Source organism: Megalops cyprinoides, chromosome 9, assembly GCF_013368585.1.
Source record: "Megalops cyprinoides isolate fMegCyp1 chromosome 9, fMegCyp1.pri, whole genome shotgun sequence".
Classification (NCBI taxonomy): domain Eukaryota; kingdom Metazoa; phylum Chordata; class Actinopteri; order Elopiformes; family Megalopidae; genus Megalops; species Megalops cyprinoides.
The window spans coordinates 28,338,018-28,360,177 of record NC_050591.1 but is presented as its reverse complement, the minus strand read 5'-3'; the positions used below and the strand labels follow the sequence as shown (position 1 = coordinate 28,360,177).

The 22,160-nt window shown below is 44.5% G+C and overlaps 1 protein-coding gene across 1 annotated transcript in view; it reads left to right on the top strand.

The window, feature by feature from the left end:
• mtus2b (microtubule associated tumor suppressor candidate 2b) overlaps positions 1 to 22,160 on the top strand; it is a 70,345-nt gene that overhangs the window by 42,360 nt on the left and 5,825 nt on the right. Inside the window, exons 5-9 of the mRNA XM_036535943.1 lie at positions 9,144 to 9,275; positions 11,136 to 11,234; positions 13,667 to 13,881; positions 20,751 to 20,817; positions 21,700 to 21,914. Of these exons, the coding sequence (XP_036391836.1) occupies positions 9,144 to 9,275; positions 11,136 to 11,234; positions 13,667 to 13,881; positions 20,751 to 20,817; positions 21,700 to 21,914 (728 nt within the window). The remainder of the gene's footprint in view (positions 1 to 9,143; positions 9,276 to 11,135; positions 11,235 to 13,666; positions 13,882 to 20,750; positions 20,818 to 21,699; positions 21,915 to 22,160) is intronic.

Here is a 22,160-nt window from a genome sequence, read left to right as displayed (position 1 = left end):
CTGATCAATCAATAGCGCATTCTGTTTGGGTTGGAGCTGGGGTGGTAGATGACATAGACTGGCACTCGATCCACAGAAACTGAGAATTCAAAAACTGCCAAAAGTAGTTCTGCTGAAGTATTTTGGGGGAAAAAATCAATAAATACATTAATTTTCCTCCAGGGAAATGGTTTAGTTAGATGCACAGTATGTCACACCCCAGCACAATGGTTCTGGTGCAGATAATTTAGGTCAGCACCGTACATCCAAACAAATATTTCTGCTGTCCCAGAGTGTGCCCCTAGGTGCTTTTTAAACATCTGTTCGTTCGCTCATGGAAATTACTTGTATAGCTATTAAAAACATATTTAGGTGAATGTAGTTTTTGTCAGCAGTCAGATCACTCCCTGCTTGTACTAAGAGAGCTACAAAGCAAATGACAAAAGAGCTCTCCAAGGACACAGTGATAGTACTGCTCCAGCTGCTGTCATCTGTCTCCATTCCTCCCTCCGAGGCAGGTGGCTACCTGTGAACAGATGGTTTCTGCTGAATGTAGCATGTTTTCAGAGCGACTAATTGCAAGATTGGATCTGATACTGTGGTTTACAACAGTAAATGCTGTAGGGTTCCTCTCTAATTATAAGTACTGTTTTGTTCAACCACCGAAATGTGACATTTAATTAGATACTTAATGATCTTTTATTTTATGTTTGTGTGTGTTACTTTTTCCCAGTTTAAGACTGCATGGGGCCCTTGGGACTAAATTACTTTTTCAAGTTTTGCAAAAGTGTTTGCATGATCTTTGCACATGAAGGGATGTTTTCGTAACCTTTAAACTTCTGTGACATTGTACAGTGGAATGACAGTCATGCAAAGAAACATCGTGCTATGGCCGTTTTTTTGTTTTGTTCAGTCATCATGTGTCTCTTTGTGAATTATTTAGCAGTCATTCCAGCAGTAAATCAGACTTACCTGCGTGTGTGTGTGTGTGTGTGTGTGTGGTGTGTGTGTGTCTGTCTGTCTGTCTGTCTGTGTCTGTGTGTGTCCGTGTATGTCTGCTGTATATTATTTCTCTGAAGGGATGACAGTTCCTTCCCTATTACAAACTACAAACAAGAAGTAGAGGTAACTACCACCTGTTCAACATTGGGTAGCTACACGTGCCTAGCAGGACTCAGTAATCATTTATGTAAGAACAGTTCTGAGAACAAAGTAAGTTACGTCACCCTGGCGGCAGACCTTCAGACTCCTCCATTAATTCTTGAGCTGTCATTCATATCCTGTAGCTGTTTCTGCGCTCAGAGTCAGACAGGGTGTAATCTCCCCTGCAGTCCTCATTCTTCCCCAGCAGCTATCCTTGCCCTTCATTAGTTCCTTCCTAACCTATCAATTAGTCTCTCTGTATCCCCTAGCCTGTGCAGGTAAGAGCTGACATAGCCATTATTGACAGGATGCTGAGCTTTTCATTTCAAGGGATAGCTATTGTCCTCTCTCCACGCACACGTACGTACGTACGCACGCACACACACACACACATACACACACTCACACACACGCATGCATACATATGCATACACACACTCTACTTGGTGTCTGCTATACTCTGAATAAAATCTTTCTACTCCATGATAAGCAAATTGACATTGATATGAAATATGAATGAGTGAACTGAAATGACTTTTTCATTTTTTCATCATTATAAGGTCTGAATGAAGACCTTTCATAGTCTTTGTTAGTCATTTTTAATTTATGCCGCCCATATAGCTAAACATTATTTAAATTGTCAGTCGTGATTCGATGAGGTGTATTTGCTTGAAATTTCTTTATTATGTGATTAAACAGGAAAAGAATTATATTGTAAGGTCATGTACTATATTGTGCTCAGTTGTGTCTTTGACAGACAGAACCATAGCATTTGTCCTCCTGTGGTAAGGAGCAGGACAGTGCAAAATCTCCACAAGGCAGTCTCCTTCCAAATGTATGACTCTCCACGTGTGGCAAAGAGTAATGTTTCATGAAAGTGACTGCCAGTAATCTAATTTTCTGGTGGTTTTCTGCTCCTTGAAGAAGACAGGAAGGATAAACAGGATTTTTTTCTTTTGAAATCTCACCTTGCCTTCAGATCTCTTCTTTCACAGCTGGGCATTAATCTCTCCTAAGCCTCTTCCATTCTCTCTCTGTAAAAGTTTACCAGAACCTACCTAGTAATGTTAAGAGCCACTTTATACTCTGATTTGCAACATTCAGTGGCAAACACCCCTTCAAAAGCTTGTTAAAAACATTGTTTATTAGATCTGTTAAAGTGTTAACACCCCTAAGAGAGACTTCTGTCACTTTGTTGGGCAGGTGATAATTGTTTGTCTGGCTTTGCTGAACCTTGGCTTTGAAGGTGACTGGTAACTTGTTACTACTGTAAGTGTAGTGAGCGGTCTGGCAAGCTGCAGTAATGAGGGGTTTAACTCGGAGCCCTGCTCAAGTGTCGGCACATTTGCTCGTAGCTCAGACAGCTGGGAGGTCCGGCATGGCGCCCTTCACTGCTGCATTTTACAACCCTGATTTTATTTACATACTACTGTAGACCAGTGAGTCTTGTGGGTTTGTCTTTTTTTGCCTAGAAGTTATGCCCAGTACCCCAAACTTGATGTCCCAAAAAAAAAAAGGACAGCTGTTGTGCCCAAGTGTATCTCGCGGCCAGCCACTGCGACCGCTTTTCCCATGTGCCTCCCTTTCTATTTATAAGGCTTTGGCTGGTGAAACTGTAGTCTTTGCAGCTATGTGACTGCAAGAAAGGGCCCAGTGCTTCATGGGATGAGATAATCTTCCTGTTGTCTGCTGGCATTCCTCATAGTGGAAGACGTTGGGGTTGCTGTTGCCATTGGCGTCTTTTGTTGCTATGCTCTGTGGCATTTGTCAATGGGAGGCGGGGGAGAGGACAACAGCTACTCTCAAGCACTGGCCTCTAGTTGATACCTCTACCAGATTGTCAAAGTTCCGACCACCTATACCTGTCGGAGCACATAATGGTGTTTGTTGCCAGTGTTGGGCATTCTGATTCTCCATCTATAATACAGCAGTTTCGTTGGAAAGCCTTCATGTACACCTTACTAGGTTACTTTGTGCCTTTTGTTACCTTGGTCTACCAGAGAGTGTCCACCACAGGGAAGGAAGACCTCCAACAATGTAAGTGGTCGCGGTGTGTTACTTCTTCGGTTTCTGTGTTGGACTGGGTGTAGCCATCTTTTAATCTCATTTATCTGGAGAATGTGAAAATAGAAGGATTCAATAATTTGGATGAATAATCACAGTGATGAAAACCTTGTTTTTTAGGGTGCTGAACAACTGTTGTGATAATCCTTCTCGGAAGAAATTTTCTAAATCACTTGTGCATAACGTGTTGGGAAGGAGAAGTTGAGAAATAAAGAGATAGAACTGGGGAGAGATGGCGAGAGACAGGGATGGAGAGAGAGAGGAGAGTGTGTGTGACAGCATTTGCCTCAAGGTGGTCTCCCACAGCTCTTCGCTGCAGTGAGCACTGCAGGTAACTACCTCACTAAGCAATGGCTGCAGGGAATCCTTCCCCTGCCAAGCAGAGTTAAGAGTGCGGAGGGGGGGAATTGTATTTAGAATGAACACCGGTGCTAGGAGGTTCACAGGCAGCTCCAATTAATCAAGGGGGATATCCTCCGAGTGTTTCTGAGATAGCCCCTCTTGGTTGGGCTCGTGTGTTCACGTGTGAGAGCCAGTCGTGTGCTACTTTAAACACACCATGTCAGCCAGTTCAGGAACAATGCGATTTCTGTGGCATAACAGCACTTGGGGGGTCGCTTGTAAAAACCAGTCACGTTCACCGTCCCGGAAAGCAGTGTTGATTGCTGTTCAGGGATCACAACATTTGACCTCAGGATCAGACGGCTACATCCCAGACGGAGTCAATGTGTCATGCTGTTGCTTAACGCTCAAGATTGGACCAGTTGTGTAGCAGTGAAATCTAGAAAATATGTCTTTCTGTTTTAGATTTTTATCAAAAAATGTAATATTGTTCATGCCATTAACATAAAATGCTTTGGTGAACCAAAAAGGAACAATTTATAAGCCAGATATTGCTATTAGCTTGATTTGTTCATTCCTGGAAAAACATTTACGGGCAGAAAATGCTGTGATTGTGCCTGATAAATAATGCATGGGCCGGTTTTAGCCTCCAGCAGGCTAACCGCTGTGTGTAGCAGACCCATTCCCTGTCACGTCCTGGCAGGGAAACACAACCCCAGCTCCATGTGCTGTGAAGATGATCCATAACCACCCCCCGCTGTGACCGAAATATCCATCTTCTGTTTTGCTTTCTGATTTGCATTTTCTCCTTTCACTAATTCTTCCTTCAGCACTCTCCACTAGACACCCTCTGTGTCTGTTTTTAGTGCAAATGTTTTTAATGGGTTTTATAAAATATATGTAAGCATAATTGTGCTAGGTTAGTATTGTGATATATGTTGGGTAACAATAGGTTTGTCAGGTAAAAATAATATTTGTAAGTATACATGTTTTATTTTTTTAGGGGGAGTGAGGGGAGGATCGTGCATGAGTACTGAGACTAGACAAATGTAGTCCTTCCACACACTTACATGCAGCCAATAGCTGATTTTCCTGTTCACAGTAACACAGTGCACTGCAAGTGGACTGGGCTCTCATTGGAGGATAGGTGCTACTCTACTGATGTCATCCATCCAACTTCCAAACTTCCAAGAGCCTGACAAACAGCATGGTGTCTGAGAGCTGTAAGACAAGGAGACCCTGACCAAAGTATTCACCTCATTCACCCCCATGTCTTCAGCGGGACAAAGCCAATATGTTTCACATGGCTTCAAGCCCAGGCCATAGGACTCTGTCTGTGTTAAAAGTCTTGCTGACTGAACCAGCTGGAACTAAAACATACTATTTATTTATGTTCATGCAGATGCACACAAGCACACACGTATAACATACTGCGTAAGGGGAAAAAGGATTACAGTAAGCCATATACAGACTCCAGAGAGAACTGTCAGCATCAACTGAATGGATTTTGACTTGAGATTTGGATTTTCATTATGCTGGTTTTGTCAATCTCCATGCTGAGAGAAAATGCCTTGGTTGTGGTATTCATGGACTATCTGTTGCATGCTCAGCTATATTGTTAACATCAGTGTGGTTCCTGATGACTCCTGATGCACAGACGTTTAGAGAGATAAATCAGGTGAAGGAGATGGAGAGGGCCTAAAGCATACACATTTCAGCGGGGAATGTGCATATAATCTGGCAGCAAGAAGCAGCATAATGATTTCCAATCTCCCACAGTGCACCGCAACATCTGAACCTGACTGGCTGGTTTCCTGCATAGCCACACATTGTGAGGCCCAGTATATTATTACAGTGGCTTTGTGCTATGTTAAGATGCAACAGCGTTAAGGAGGTTCCTGCCTCTGTGTGTATTGATCCCTTCTAATACAGCTCTGTGTGACAGTTTGTAAGTGTCTCGTAGCCCTCTGACAGTGAGGACTACATCCAGGCGTGCTCAGCTGCATGCTGAAAAATATTGGCTCCAGAACGTTCAGTATGAAAATGAGATTTATGTTGTAATGCGTTAATAATAATGACAGCCTAATGAAAAGAAGCGACTCTCTGCCCGCTCCACTGACATAATGAGCATCCATTACTGCCTTAATAAATATTCATCAAGGCCATTCTGGTGACGTGATAGGCCGAGGGATTACCTGGTATTACACCTAAATAATAACTCCCAGAGTGATTTGTGACATCTTAAAAAAGAGGATTTTTATTTTCCATGCTGAGCATGACAGTTCTTTTGTGGAACGCTGTTCACAAACACAGTAATTTTAGCTTGCGGAGTGAGATGGCGCTTGAAGCAACACCTGATTTACAGTACTTTACAGCACTTGTTACCAGCTCTGATCTTTACAGTCCTGATCAAGTGTCTTCTGAATGCAGTGTGAAAGCAGCCTCTTTAAGAATGATGTTCTTTATGTTGAAGAACTGTGTTTGTGGCATAAGGCAGTAGCTGTTTCTCACCTGCAGTGCATCAGATAGCATCTTTGTAGCTTTCAGAACTCTACTGTATTTTTGTCAGTGGGTCCAGTGATTCATTGTAATCATGAGGCATCATTTGTTGTTGAGGTTTTACACCTTTTTATTTATTTTTTTAATGAATGGAATAGCAGGCATGTATTTTGTGCACTGGAACGTGTATTTGTTTTTCTTTGGTTGTCATATCTGATTACATGGTAATTACATGGTCATATTTAAACTACTTGTAATAAATCATGATTGTAGAAGTATGATGGGTATGGTGAACTGATTGCCAGTAATAATTCATTTGGATTTTTTTAATCGCCAGCTCTCTCTCTCTGACTTATATCCACAGAACCCATCAGTGGTTTAATGACATCTGATGCACTGCTGTTGGCCACAGTCACGTCCAGGGGCAATTTCATTAGGGGGGGAAATGTAATTCAGTTTCGGTTCTGTCCTGGTTATTCCCAGGCCTTTAATGAACTGTTTATTCAGCTCTGTGTGTCACATTTAAGAGGATCATACCATAAGCCCACCTGATCCCCACTCCTTCCTTAGTCGTTATTGTGTTAATGTGCTTGAGGAGAGACATCTTGTGTTACTCCACTCATATTCTCCATAGTGAAAGAAGGGCATGAAAGGTAGTGGGTTACCATCTGCGTGTGGGCTAGTTGCTCCCTATTTAGTTTTTAAGGACTCTCCACTCCCAGCCCTGGCATCCGATTACCGAGCAACATGTAGAGTTTACGAGCTGAATCAGGATTGTAGAGGGTACTCATGACAGCTTGCAGACAGAAATTTGGTGCGTGTTATGCGCATCTGTTTCAGGGTGCTGTTGTACTAGGCGCGCACACCAGTGTTGATAAGCAATCCAATATCCAATTATAACAGTAATGAGAATCGTTTCAGTACCCCAGGCTGTGAACCACGCTGTACTCTCACCGGGGGTTTAAAAGGGGTAAAATACTGGAGTTTATAACAAATGCACTGACACATTTGTTAATGTATTCATCATTTGCTGTTTGGAAGGGGGAAACTGGCCAGTGCCACCCCCTCATTTTTTGTTGCCAATCGGATGCAGTTTCCTGTCATTAAGCACCTTAATCTCTCTGATGAAGGCCACAGGGACAAAGATATAATGTGTTCTATAGTTAGAGAAAACAGTTTCCGTATACCCCAGGCAAACACAACCCCTGTTCCTAATAACAGTCATTTCTCATTCGGATGCTTGTAGGTGGATGGCACTTCAGTCTGTGTGAAAGAGAAGCATGTCAATAGCTTGGTTGTTTTTTCACATTATGCCACATTCTGGTTGAATTCAGAATCTTAGGCCGTGAGGGAAATAACTCAATGACAGGTGAAGCAGAAAAGAGATCAAGCTTTGTGAACAGCAAAATATTAATAAAAGCAAAAATCAAAAGACCAAATTTGAGGGGGAAAAAAAAGTTCTCAGGTGTTCCCAAGAAAATCTAAAAAAGAGGTGTGGCCACAGTTTGTTGATGTCACTCAATCTGTAGAATAAGGTTCTCCTCTTCCTTCCATGTATTGTATTCATGTTTTGTACTCCCATGTAGTGTCCAATGCTGTATCTTTGGCAATTCAGCAGGTTTGCATTAAAATGGACAGCATTAGAATCCAGCATCATTCTTGTTACTGTGTTGTGCTCATTTGTGTTACTCTAGTGAGTTGCTTCAGCACTGTAGTATCACCATTCTTAGCTTGTTCATCCTGTTATTGCAAGAGCAAACAGTAATCCATGTGCCAGTGTGATTGAATTTTTGGTATTGTTTTTTTCTGTCCCATCAGACATAGAACTTCCTGCTTCCTCCTGCTTTATGTGTCTTATATCATCCATTATCCCATTGTCCCAAGGTTACCAGGATATGCACTAATGAAAAAGTTCCTTGTAAATTTGCCTATTCCACATCCCAGATTCAAATGAGGAATCTGGGTTATGATTGACCACGTTTTCTGCTATGCTGTAGATTAGTTGCTCTTTGAATTGGTCTTAAGGATTTGAATAGCTTTTCATGCATGGGGGAGATAGCATTTTTATAGAAGACAATTAAATATGTCAGTATGTACAGACTTTTTAATGTAGTAACTCATTATGGAGACTATGATTCAGACAGCCTGTGATGTCAGACGGCCAGGCTGCCACTAATGAGCCATTGGGTGTAGATTGTAATTGAGATGACACATGTTTAAGTGGGTGGAGATCAACCTGTATGTGCTCAGCCCTAGGAAGGATTAACATGGGGAAGACTGAGACCCTAGTTAGGAGTCTGAATTGGCAGCCATTCATTTCAGCCAACAAATCGTTACAGACTCGCATTACTGTTTCTATGAGAATGACACAAGTCCAGGAGAATAGAATACTATGGTTATGGTTATTGTCATCATCACTGGGTTTGGTTTTAATGCCTGTAGAAGTAATGTTGTTAATGTTGATAATATGCTTTAAAATTTTCAGGATGTACAAGTTATGTACTATGTGCCACACAAATGGCAGTTAAAACTTAGCTGCATGTGTGCTGGAGTGTTGGAGACAGATTTGCTGAGATGAACTGTGCAGCAGTTTCTAACATTCAGTATTTAGTCTGCAGCAAAGTTTAGCTCACCTCAGCATTTTATTCCCGCATGATGCAATTCAGCTAAATTAGACACTACAGTGCAATTCAATGCTATACATTCTGACTGAGGTGTGAAGCCTGAATCATATGGGATCCTGTCCCTCAGGGCTTCTGATTTTAGAACTTTAGGGGAATTTCACTAAATCCCAGGTTTTGAAAACCGTTCTGGGACAGGATGCTGTCAGCATGGGAAAAATGGTGACACTTGTGAAAATGTGGCAAGCCTGGGTATATAGACCCAGATTGAGTGGAAGTGCAGTATGCTTTGTGCTTCACATGGAGTAATATTGAGTCGACACAGTTGATCACAGTTCCCCAATCAGTTCCAAACGGTTGCTGATTGAAAGGTAAATTTCACCCACGGTAGCCACTTTTCCTCAGGTAGAAATGTAGCCCAGCTGTTCAGCACAGTAACCAGGCTGTTGTATGTACCCAAGACTTCCCCACATGCTTGTTGTCCCTCCCTTCTAGGCCCCAGCAGTGGGAGCGATGAACCCCCTGTCCAAAAGCCCCCTGTACCCCCCAGTGAGTCACCCCGGGCCCCCAACACCCCTGCCACCACCCGCCGTTCCCTGTTACCCCCTCCTCGGAGTTCTCCTGTTGGTGAGTCTCTCCATTCTGCATGTCTAGCAACCTGGTGGAAGTTTTTCTGTTTTGCTGATTCCATTTTGCCACTCTGAAATAAGGGCTTCTACCGTGAGCTTCTACTCTGGTTCACTTCTATTCCAGTTTATAGGAACAAATTTCAAGTATTTAAGAATAAGTCTTTAGGTCAAATTGTCTTTGAATGTATGTTTACCATTATCCCATTATTATAATTAGGTGTGTCCAAACTTCCTACTGGTACTGTATGTTTTGGTCCTTACAGTATTTCTTGCATTTTCTGAATGGCTGAGATGACCATAGGCTCTTAGTATCATTTTCCCTTTGTGGTGTGTATGTAGACAGAAACATGCTGGAACTTGTTCCTACACGCTGCACAGTTTGTCAGGCCTGTCCTCCTCAAGGTCACGAGGGAATGGCTATCACTTCACCCAGTGAGAGGCCGACCGGGCGGGGCAGCTCCAGCTGCCAGGCGCTGACTGTCACATGTGCCACCGCCCCATCCGTGACATCAGTCACACCTCGTGCCTGCCGACACCTGGCAGCCACCTTGTCCTCACTGGGGACAATAACCAGACACCTCACGCAACCCGTCTAGCCCCGTGTTACCGCTGCTATCCACAAGGCCGCCCTCGCAGAGTGTTGTCACAAAGTGTTGTCACCACGGCAGATATGTAACGAGGCTATCACAGGAGGAGAATGTGCCCATTATAAATCCATCACCCGCTGCCATTACTCTTCCTGGTTATGTGCTAATCTAATGTGCGGTAGGCAGCCTAGCCTTGCGAAGAATGCTGGGTGTGTGAGAGGTCTGGCCGGCGCTGAAACACGACCTCACACTCGGCTTGGGCAGGAATGCTCCGCAGATTGTCACAGGGTACACAGCGTGTTATGAGAAGGCAGGGAGGGATGATTCATTCTGACACTGTCAATCAGCATTTCAAAAGCCATCCACTTAGTGTTTTTGTGGTACATCCAGAGCAATCAATTACTTTCCCTGGGTTTAATTGTAAAATACTTGTTTACTTTGGATTTTAATCTGCTCTAACAGCATGCTGTGTACTATACCTGTCGCTACTTATTTTCATAAATATCTGCTCCACTGTTGCTCAGTAGAAACTCCACATAGGGAACACATGCTGGTAGACATGGTGTGGATGGTTGTTACACACTGAGGACACAACCCATTCTAGATAAAATCTGCTCCTGAGTGCTGATCCTGGATCAGCACCTGATTTAAATCGGCACAGGCTCTGTCACTATCAAATTGCTATTTTACATTTTTATGGTGGAGGATAAGGATGGAAATAGTTAATAAGGAAACTGATATTGAAGGTAGCTGTCTTTTATTATTTATTTTTTGGAAAACTTCCCATGATTTTCCCCCTGGAGGAGGTTCATTTCACTGTCATAGACCGACTAAACTGCTTCAGCATTTTACTCTGCCTTTAGTGATGTCTGTTTTCTGCTTCACTGAGTCTCACTGATATCAATTTACCGACAAAAGACTACTGAAACTACAGGGCGGGAACAGCCAGGAAAGGAGAGAGACAATAAGAGAGAGGCTGTAGCATGCCATATTATTAGGCTCTTCATTCGAGTTCTCATGTGACTTTAGGATTAGGATTGCTGCAGTGCCATGAAATGTAGTACTTTTCCCCAGCTCAGTCTCATAACATTCAACCTTTGACTCTTTAACGTGTGTCTTACCAAAATGACTCTTCAGTTTCTCACTGACATATAGGAGCCCTGAAAGCCTTGACTCATGTAATTTATACAATCTGTTTACATGTAAGTAGAAGCGTACCGGTTGATTGAAAGACTGGTTGACAAACTTGTTCAATTGAATGGTTTTCCCAGCCTCCAGGAAGGAGATCCAAAAAGATGCTGAAGTCGCCCGCCCAGCAGTGTCCTCCCCGAAGAGGTTTGCTGTGGTCTCTCCAAAGCCGCAGTCCCCAGGTACGTCCGCAGCTGAGCTGCACATCTCCCTGGGAGCTGAAAGCGTGTTTCCCAAAGCATCACGCGACTAAGCAAAGCTGGACTTCCCTTGCAGTGCAGATCTTCATCTCCCGCTCTTCCTCTCCCTCCATCTCCACATGACATGCAATGCTCCCGCTCACCTTCAGCAGTGCCTGGCCCCTCCCTTCCTCCTGTTCTCCACACCTCATTACCTGAGACGCAGCCAGCAGCCGTTGTCATAGAGACATTCCAGCCTGTTAAACTGCTGGAGTAGCAGCTGGCCTGGTTGTTCACCTTATTGTCCTGGATTAGTTCCTTTTATATATTGCCAAGTTCAGAGACAGAGGCGCAGCTCACGCCGCCGTGCGGAAGGATTTATGGAGCCAGTTTGATTTGATTTGATGTGGAGTGTGTTGAGTGGTAGCATCTTTGTTTACTTGATGGGGGTGGAGACACACGTACTTAAACATCTACGCTGGCAGTGTTGCAGTGCAAGGTAGGCTGCAAGGGACAATTATGTTGATCTATGTTGCCCTGTCTCACTGATACAGTGGTCTTGGAGTTTCAGAAGTGGGGTCGATAAGGCCAGCTCAATCTGAAATGCATTTCTGAAGATCCACTTTCAGTAATTTCAGAGTAGATAGAGAGGGGAGTGGGAGGTGGCAAGAGAAAAAAAAACAATAAGACAAGTAAAGAGGAAAGGCAGGGAATGATGCTGTACTATTGCAGTCTGTGTCATTTGTGCCAGTGTATCCCATTTGAATTTCAATGAGTTGGAGGCAAGTCGATGGAACATCCTACATGTCAATTGCATCTTAATGTTCGCTCAGGCAATATCGAAAAATTGCTTCCGCCTGTCTTCTGTTTGGGGCTGAATTTAAACTAATTGAAAGTGTAATTTGCACGAGTGGTGCTTGGAGAAAATGAATCATAAACAGCAATAAGCTGCAACCTCCCTCAATATGGCATGCGCTCTGTGTGCACATTAGCATACCCAAACATGCTCTCTCCACGTCTCATATAACGGTAATGAAGTCAATACTTCACCCTGTCCCTGATCCAGCTCAATAAACTGCCAGTGTTCATCTGATTCATCAGGAAATGACATGCCGAATATATCAGCAATCGCTGGAAGGCCCTGTCCAACCTCAGACTTGCAGAGGACCACTGGCTTCTAATATGTGATGTGAATTTTCACTGCTGAGAGACAACAGTGAGGGCTTGTAACCGAAAGGTTGCTGGTGCAATTCCCCACGGGACACTGCTTCTGTACCCTTGCGCAAAGTCCTTAACCTGGAATTAACCCAAATATCCAGCTGCATAAATGGATAACGTTTAAAATTGTAACCTATGTAAGTCACTCTGGATCAGACTAATGTGAAATCAGACTTGTGTCCAGAAGTTTGCACATTATAATCCCACATAGGTCACAGCAAATTCTCTCCTCAATTAATGTTTGTGAACTGAGGCAGAATGTGCACAGCTGTGAAAAGGTTAATATGGTTAATATCTGCTTTCTGCCAATCACCCAGGATAGTGGTGTTTGCAAAGCAAATACAAGAGTATCTATTTTCATGGTTGTGGTCTTTAGTTACAGTCTCTTTTACAAGGACCATCCGTGTACATCTCCTAAGGTCTTGTGTACCACTGCCTCACTTTATCCTTGGCAGTATACTAATTAGCTCAGTTCACAGGCAGTCTCCAGCACAGCACATCTCTGCTCCAAATCAAAGCAGATGTTGTAAGTAAAAGGAGTAGCTTGGTAATGAACTTTTCATGGCCTCGCATGCCGTACATCCCAGATGATGCCATTAATGAGCTGACAGGGGAGTCTATGAGAAGATGGTTATGAGCTCTAAAAGGATAGAGGGCTGGACAATCTCTTTTAAATGAGAGCCTGATTCAGTCTATCCACAGAACACTTTGGATCTGTTAGAATAAACTTGGGCCTTAATATAGGTATGGCTGAGACTGTCTCCATGAGCATCCTTGATAAGTGAAAGCCCAATGTCCCATTTGACTGTATCGGAAGAGGATTTTACAGTACAAGACACACAGACAGCAGGAAAAAGTGGCTCTAAAGGTTCTAAAAACATATATAGTAAAGACATCTTGAAGCACATTTATGTTGTATTTCATATATTCCCCATTTACTTATTACCTATTTGCTTAGTAGCAAATATGTAATGATTGTCGAATGTTGGTACTTACTGAAGTCCATTCATTCAGCTTAATATTTAATCAAGTCTTTCAGGTTACATCATTTGTTCAATTTGAGATTTGACCTGCAACCTTCTGGATACAAGTTGAGATCATTAATCTGTGTGCCCCACTGTTAACCCTTCTTCTGTCAACTCTGTATCCCACACCAGATCTGTCCATTCCCTCTTACTTTGCATCTTTGTAAGTCATTTTTTCCTGCGGTCCCTCAGTGCACCTGCGTCAGAAGCCGGTGGCGGTCCGGGGCGGGGTGGCGGGCGGCTCCCCACGGCGGGACGGCCCGGACTCGGAGCGGCTCCTGGTGCAGCGTCTGAGGGAGCGCTGCGAGGAGCAGGCCCGGCAGCTGCAGAGCCTGCAGGCCGAGCTGAGGAAGGCCACCCTGGGCTTGGAGGTCTTCGCCATCACCACCCAGTACTTCTGCCAGAAGGTACGGCAACCACGGAGACAGAGGCTGGCTTACACTGCGCAGCCTGGAGAGAGAGCCCACACTCTCTCAGCCAGGCATCAGTGTGCTGTAAGCACGCAGGGGAAAGTAGGACGGCGGCAGGGCAGGGAAGGGTCACTCTGTGAGCTGGAGCTCATCAATCACGGGCTGCCATGCAGACAACAAGATATTACATAGTCAATACCGCCTGGTTTAATGCAGCGCAATGAGAGCAGAGAGTTTTTGGGACTGTTCACTCGGCAGCATGATTCAGTGACATTGCAGTGCAGCACCACACAGTTTAACTCCAGTGACATGCTGTTACAGGAGTGAACTTATCACTGTATAGCATACGTACCTGTCCAGTAGATTTATTAGTACTGCATAACACTAATATAATATATTAGTATAGAACTGGTATACAATATAAGTAGTATATACTAATATGTTACTAACTACTAATTATATACCAATATATTGTAATAATATAATATAACAATACGATTAGTATATAATTTTAGTTCCATCAAGCTGAAAAGCCAGAACTGACAGATCTGGTTTTAGTGCTTGTTTTGTGGAAAAAGTGAGAGTGAGGTGAAAATTGAAGCAAATTGTTGCTTTCATGTAATTTAACTGGTCAGCTGTCACTGCTAGTCTTTGCATAGCCATTTATAGAGAAGAATAATGACTTAAGATGTTCAGAGTACCATGTGTACCATGGTACCAAGTACCATGTGCAAGAACATTGCAGAAGTGTCCCCACCAATATGTGAACCTTTAGACCCTTGGTCATCAGCCTTCCCTTGATGTTACATCACACTAAAACCAAATCCTTTATGCTTAATGGCAGCCCAGCTCCAACTATGAACACTTATGCCATCGCAAAGGGAATGGGCACAGCTCCTTCAAAATGTGTGCTTGATCCATATTTAAATTCACCCCACAGCACTGATGACTATGCTACCCAGAACCATGCCTGTCAGTCAGTCTGAGTGATATCCCTGCAGACAGAGCCCTGATTTGCCAAGATGAATCTTGCCTGCCATTTTAGGCCTGTGGATATTTAAGTGTGGTTTTACATTAGCTCTTAGATTACTCTACCATTCTACAGGTGATCTTTGATATGGGGTATATTTGATGACTTTGTCACATTGCCCTCTTTGATGAATAGCATCCAGTGTGTCTTCAATCACCAAGCTTCTCCAGATTGGAAAGATGATGTGTGGCAGGGAGGGGGGGAGGGGAGCAGATATTTCTTTTAACTGAAGTTTTTGAAATGGGCGCCCTCTAGTGTTCACTGAAGGGAAGCATGGGCTATTTACCTCTAGCAGCGTTTGTTAGAGTTCATGTGTAGTGAAAGATTGGACAAGGAGCTTCCTCAGAACTTCTGCTCATGGATAGCAGACTTTAACATGGAAAGTAAATGCCACGCATTAGTCCAGCAGTGTTTTCACCCATTTATGCTTACTTTTCTTTTACATTTTATTACCCAGGGTAATGTACAATAACTGTATTCAATAGGGTTAGGCAAGTAGCAATATAGATACTGAATCATTAATGCCAAACATGAAATATATTGCTATTGTGGAAAACATTTCCACAAAGTGAATAGATGGTCTTATAAGGTGCACAAAGGTGTACTTTTTCCTGTCACTGAGCTTGTGCCACCACAACCTTGTATCATAGTTTTTACTATTGGGCTTTTGCTACTTCAAAGGCTTACACTGCCACCAGGATTGTGCCTATGCTTATAGTATTTCCATTTACCCCGAACAGGGGGTCGGGGGTTATGCAGGACATAAGTTGTTTTTGTGGTTTGAAAATGTTGTTACCCTGAGAAGCTACATGCACTTTTCTTGTTAAATTCGAACACTATGGACGCAAAACGGTCTCCTAGTCTGACTGTTCAAACTGTAATTGTCCTGGGACTTTGGTTCTTGCCTTTTTTCCAAGTCCAGATAAGCATAATTGTCCTTTTGATATTTAAGTTCACCTTTACTTGGTTGCTAGAAGCTGATGGTAGCAGTCCTGGTGTTATGATTAGTTTCTTTAGGATTGTATGAGATATGCCACCCCCCCCCCCAAATGTCACTATCCATGGGACTGTGGGTTATCCTCAGCATTGCACTCCTTCTGAAATCAGATTTGGCAAAGTGACTTCAGGACTATGACAGCGTAAAACTCTTAGGTTTATCTGAAAACTTTACACCTATGAATCTTAAGCTTTTCTCAGTTCTTCCTAGATTGTGGAATATTTTGTATTTTTCATTTTGTGCACAAGAAATTCCACTTGGTAACAAGCAGTTACATGTTCATACATCATTTTCAATAAACATCAAGTTATGTAACCAAACTTTTTCTGAACTGAATAATAAGTGTATAGAAGTATTTCTTACGATGTCCTGTGCTTACCAGTGCTGATACGTGCATTTTTGTCTTGAACAGTAAAATGTCATCCGTGAAATATTTCCCCTTAATCCAGACGTTTCTTCAGGGCTGAAGCCCTTGAAGTTGAGATGTGAGATTCCTTTAAGGTTGCCCTAGGGAGTGGAGGGGAGGCTGATTCAATCCCCAGTCAACGCTGTTACAGCCGCATAGTAACATAAAAAAAAAAAAAAAAATGCCGCGCCTGTTTTTGTGCACCGGCTGACTCACAGCGTGGAACACTGCTGCTTGATCTCTCCCTCTGCGTTGTGCTGTGCATTCTCTGGGGCAGAGGAGGGCAGCGTCACGCAGGCAGGGTATGTTTTCCATCAGGTATCATTCCAGGACACCTTGTTCAGTACCCTGCTGGGTCTCATGCATATTTCCATACAGTACACTGTGAATGAGGACAGAAACAGAAACTTGCTTGTTTTTCTTGCTACAGGCGGCATTGGGCCTTGAATTGGCCTTCTTACATTTTCAGATTCACTCACTCACTCTCTCACTCCCTTTCTTGTGTTGTCAATCGATTATCTCACTTAGTCAATCGCTCATTCGCTGAGTGAGATGGTTTTAAATAGCAGAAGGCCAATTCCATGCCCAATGACTCCAGTAGCAAGAAAAGAAAAAAAAAAACAGCAGTAACATTGTTTTACCACTAGAGGGCAAATGTAATTGCAGTTGTAGCTAACATTATCACATAATGTCTTTACTTAGAGGGGATTCTGACTGTCTGTGGTCTGTGTTCTGTGCACGCAGTGTGTCACTAGTGTGCTTTTCATAAGTAAATGCATTGAGAGCTTACGTGCAATCAAGAAGTTGAATATAGCTTACAATATAGCTTACATTTTAATTTAATTTCAAACATAAACTCCAATACAAAGCTGTGACATTCAAACATGAAATCCAGTTTATTTAATTGCTCTACTTAAGATGCTGAAGTTCAGATTCGGCCATTTGTTTGAAGCAATAGTTCAGTTATGCATTGCCATGGATCAACTCCACAAACATGCCTTGTTGTTTGTTATTTTTGTTTTTTCTTTGCGCACTTGTACACACATGCTCGTGCGTGCATGCTTCCTGCCGTCCACAGGGGGCAGGTGGTGATCAGTAAGAGGAATGTGAGCAGGAGCAGCCGATTAGCTCCGCTGTCAGTCCTTGCGTCTGGTCTACAGATCCTAGCTTGTTCTCTTGCACCAGGGGCAACAGAAACTCTGTGATGCTCACACGCATTCACCCTGTCTGAGGATAACACAGGGTTCCATGATTATTGACATTTAGGTGTCTTTTCTGCTGCATATCCTCTCAGCATACTGTCTCATCTTGCTCAGAGGAGGGACTTCTACAGCAAGAGATCACAGGCTAATAAATTCAATTACAGCCCACTGACGGAGCAGTGCACTGTGATGCCATTTCCCAAGGAGACAGTCTCCACCCAAAAGCAAGCCTCAATGCAGCAAAATAATTTCTATTGATTATCATGTCCCTCGTCCCTTAACAGCAGGTGTTGAACAGTTGATTGCTGCTGGCAACCCACATTGTCATTGCATGTCTTGCCACCGGGAGCCTGGAGAATTCAGAAGAGCTGACAGAAAAGCGTTGCTTGAAAAGCCAGTCGGTCAGGTTGTTATAAAGCCCTCTTGCATTGAGCTTGCTATTAAGAATAATTACAGAGCCCTCCTAGCTTTCTGAAGGACAGCAGAGACAGGAACACAGCCATTGTAAGGTCACCGTGTGAGGAAGTGGGCGTTGGGATGAGGAATAGAGGATGTCAAGGAAGGTGGTTGACTGATTTTTTTGTACCCTTTCATCATGGAGGAGGGGGTAAAATAATTCCTCTTTTGCAATCTCACTGTAATCCTGTGATAACCCAGGAATTATTTTGTCAGTCCCTTTTGTAAAGCCAAGCAAATGACAGAGCCAAAGGGAACAAGTGGGATATTTGCATATAGGCATAAGCCATGTGTGTTTTGGTCCTGGCAGCAGTTTATGTGTGTGTATGTGCTTGCAGGTATATGCATGCTTGCGTGTGTGTGTGTGTGTATGTGCGTGTGCAGCCATTCCCTATGGGAGGTGTGGAGATGGGCAGGGCATGCTGGTAACACAACAGCCCCGTATTGATTAGACCCCTCCCCCTCTCTCTGCCTCTGGGCTGGGCTTGGATGACACTCCCAGTGTGTGCCTGTGCATGTCGGTGTGTGAAGCATGTGCACACGACAGGGGCTGCATGGGGGAGGCCTTAAGAGGACAGAGGAGGGAGCTGAGGCTGGCATTAATTGTTCCGGCAGGGTATCGTAGAAGACGTGCCAGCAGAAGAGGTGAGACTATCTGGGGGGGCAATCCTTTCTTTTCCCTTGCTTCCTCCTCCCCTCCTTGCTCTCTCTCTCTTTCTGTCTCCCCCCCTCTCTCTGATTCTGTGCACATTTCCCGTTCAGGCATAGCGCACCCCCCCAGTCGTCTTGATGCAGCGGTCTGCCTCTTTAGTCTTGGCCAGCGCTGCTGTCCACACAGCCTCCCCTCTCTGCACTGTCTGGACCGAACGGGTAAAGGGAGTAGCCTCGGCAGGAGCATCCAGAGATTAAAGCAATCTCAGCGCGCGATTCCCTGTGCGCCCAGCCCTGCGGATGGCTGTGCGGTCATCACTCTTCCTCCGCCTGTATGTCTGGGCCGGCCGTGACGGTTGCTGTGGATTGATTGGCTTCGGTGTGGTTAAATCCGCCACGGACTGCATTGTTTCTCTCCCTCTGCAGTCTTCTTACATAACGCGGTGTGTGCTCTGCAGTCTAAGGTGTGTGTGTGCATGTTGCTCTGAGTTCTGAGAGGGGGAGAGGAGGGGAGAGAGAGGGAGAGAGTGAGAGAGAGAGGACCTGTGGTTTAACAGCTGAAGCATGCACCTTAGAGTGAGAGGGAGCAGAAGTGACATTGTTCAAGAGCTGGAATGTGCACCTTTGAGAGCAAAAGAGAGAAGCAACATGAGATATAAGAGCACTGCGATATGTCATTTCAGAAATGACATATCTGAAATGATTTGTGTCTTTAAGCCATCCCTGTCTCCGTCATTGTGCTGGGTCTGGAGATTGGGATTAGGGTGTTGAGAGAGCAGGGACTCAATTTGGTTGCTGCAGAGAGTTTCAACCTCCAGGAAAACCCTTTAGTTTTCCTCAGTCTATCTACAAGGTGCATGATTGTGTTGTTGTCATTGTTGGGATCATTTGCAACACCTAAATTTGTTTGCCTGTACATTATCTAATCTATTGCATTTTCCTTGAGTTATATGAGGCAGGTGAATTGTAGCCTTGGCCTGAAATATATTTAAAGGCGGTGACTGTGTCGGTCACAGAGTGAGGTCATGCTTATAAATTACCTTGTGGAAACTGTTCCTGGGAATAAAAGCAGGTTAGGTTGCTATGGCAAGGGAGTGGATACCAGAGCAGGGATTAAAATTCATGGCAAGGACTCCCCGGAGACCAGAGCTCCGGCAGATACGGACTGGAAATTGGATTTGTTAGGAAGCCTCCGGAATCGCAGCCACGCTGAATCACAAATCAAAGTCACCAACCCCCCCCCCCCCCCCTCCACACCCAACCCACCCTCCTGGATCATGACCTGACTGCCCTGCTAGAGTGTAGCCCACTGGTTCCCTCTGTAGCCCACACCAGGAGCATTACCTGAGTCAACCTTTTAACCGGCTGAGTCATGCTGAACTAACCCGACATGGAGCCGGTATTGAGTGTCTTGAAGCATTGCAATCCATCAATCTGACCGCATTGGCATTTTTTTGATTTACTCTGAGGAGGTCATGTGTGAATAAGTCATGGAAGGCCGTGGGTCCTGTGTACATGCGTACATGTGTTGATGGCTTTTGTGAGAGAGAAAGAGTGGTAATGAATAGCCATTGATTTTGTCATTACAGCGGTGTTTGTGTTGGGAGAGGGTTCATGTTTCTGACTGATGCACTGTGACAGTGAGCCATCGTGTAGGATCTCAAGGAGTTCCACTGTGTGTATTTTACACTCTTGGATGTGCTGTAATGAGTAAACAGATACCACATAACTCATGCTGCAGCTTTAATCCACAGATCGATCACTGCCGACTTTGTGAAATGGATAAGACTGCCTCTAACAAGGCAATAAATGAATTCAGCAATCTAAAATGACACTTTATAGTAATACTGGCAAATACTAATTGTAGGAGTGTTCCCAAGCATGGTTAGAAGAAGAGTTACTTATGCATTCTTCTGTATGGAGAGAATACTGCTGGCATACTAGTTTCTTGCTGCATCCTATCAGGATGTTTATATAGTCATGATGCCAGTCACTGTGAATATTTGAATTTGTTCTTCCTTTTGTGTTTGTGTGTGTGTGTGTGTGTGCGCGTGTGCGCTTGTGTGTGTGTGTGTGTGTGTGTGTGTGTGTGTGTGTGTGTGTGTGTGTGTGTGTTTTTTGCAGAGTGAAACGGCCATTGTGAAGGAGAGAGAACTGTCCCTGGAGCTTGCCAGAATCAGGGATGAAGTGGGTGAGTGTGATTCGTCAGGACAGTGGAGGCTGGGGAGGCAGAACTGGGAGGGGCCACAGTTGGGGGGGAGGGGGATGTAGGAAGCTTGTTGCTTAGCGAGAGGGTGGGAGCAGGTGCCCCCCCTGCTCTGACGTTCTGGAGGGTTCTGGGAAGGTTACAGGGATGCTGTCATCCAAGAGTGTTAGGCGTTGTGTTAGGTCCGTGTGATCATAATATTCCTCTGACACTGCCCAGAAACAGAGCAAAGGGCACAAATGAAAACTGAGAAGAAACCAGACAGCACTGCCTGTTTGTAGAATTTTGATATTACTGTTGAATATTAGGATTTCTGTCAACAAACTGCTCACTTTTGTTCTCTCATGTTCTACTCTTTACACACTCTCCTTCTTTTCCACTTATCCCCTATCACTAATCTCCTACCCTTTCACCTTTCTTCTATCACTAATCTCCTACCTTTCCATCTGTCACCCATCACTGATCTTCTTTTCTACCTATCCCCTATCACTTATCTCCTAAATTTCCACCCCTCACTAATCACATACCCTTTCACCTAATCCCTATCACTAATCTCCTTCCGTTCCATCTGTCACCTATCACTGATCTTCTTTCTACCTATCTCCTGTCATTAATTTCCTTCCTTTCCACATATCCCTTATCACTGATCTTTCTTTCTGTCTATTGTCTGTCCCAATACATCTGCTCCTCTCAAATCTGGCCCATTGGGAGTCTACGACTTTAATATGTAAATTCCCTCCTGTTCTGATTTTTCCACGTTTCCTGCCCCGTTTCCCCCCCCCCCCCCCCCCTCCTGTTTGTTCGTGTCCCTGACCCACACTGCCCTGTCTCTGTCTCTGTCAACACTCCCCCCCCCCTCACCTCCAGCCTTCAACGTGGCGCGCTGGGAGCGTCTGCAGCAGGACAAGGAGGACCTGGAGCGGCGCTTTGAGCGGGAGCTGCGGAGGCTGCAGGTGCAGCAGGAGGCAGAGCTGGGAGCCCTGGAGGAGCAGCTGAGGGCCCGGCACGAGGCCGAGAGGGAACGCCTCCGGGCGGAGCAGCGGGCTGAGCTGGAGGAGCTGCGCACACAGCAGCAGGAGCAGGTGGGAGAGGGGCAGGAGCAAGGGCCCTGTTCTCTCACTGTGCTGGAGTCAGTGTGATACCAATGGGAGTGGAGGCACACATCTCTCACACTGGACTGGGGTCAGTGTGAGAGAGGGGGAGACCAGAACGAGCAGGGGCAGCACCATTCTCACACTATACTGAAGTCACTCTAACACCAGTGGGAGTGTAGCCGTATATTTCTCATACTGTACTGAGGTCAGTCTGAGAGCAGGGGAAACTGACAG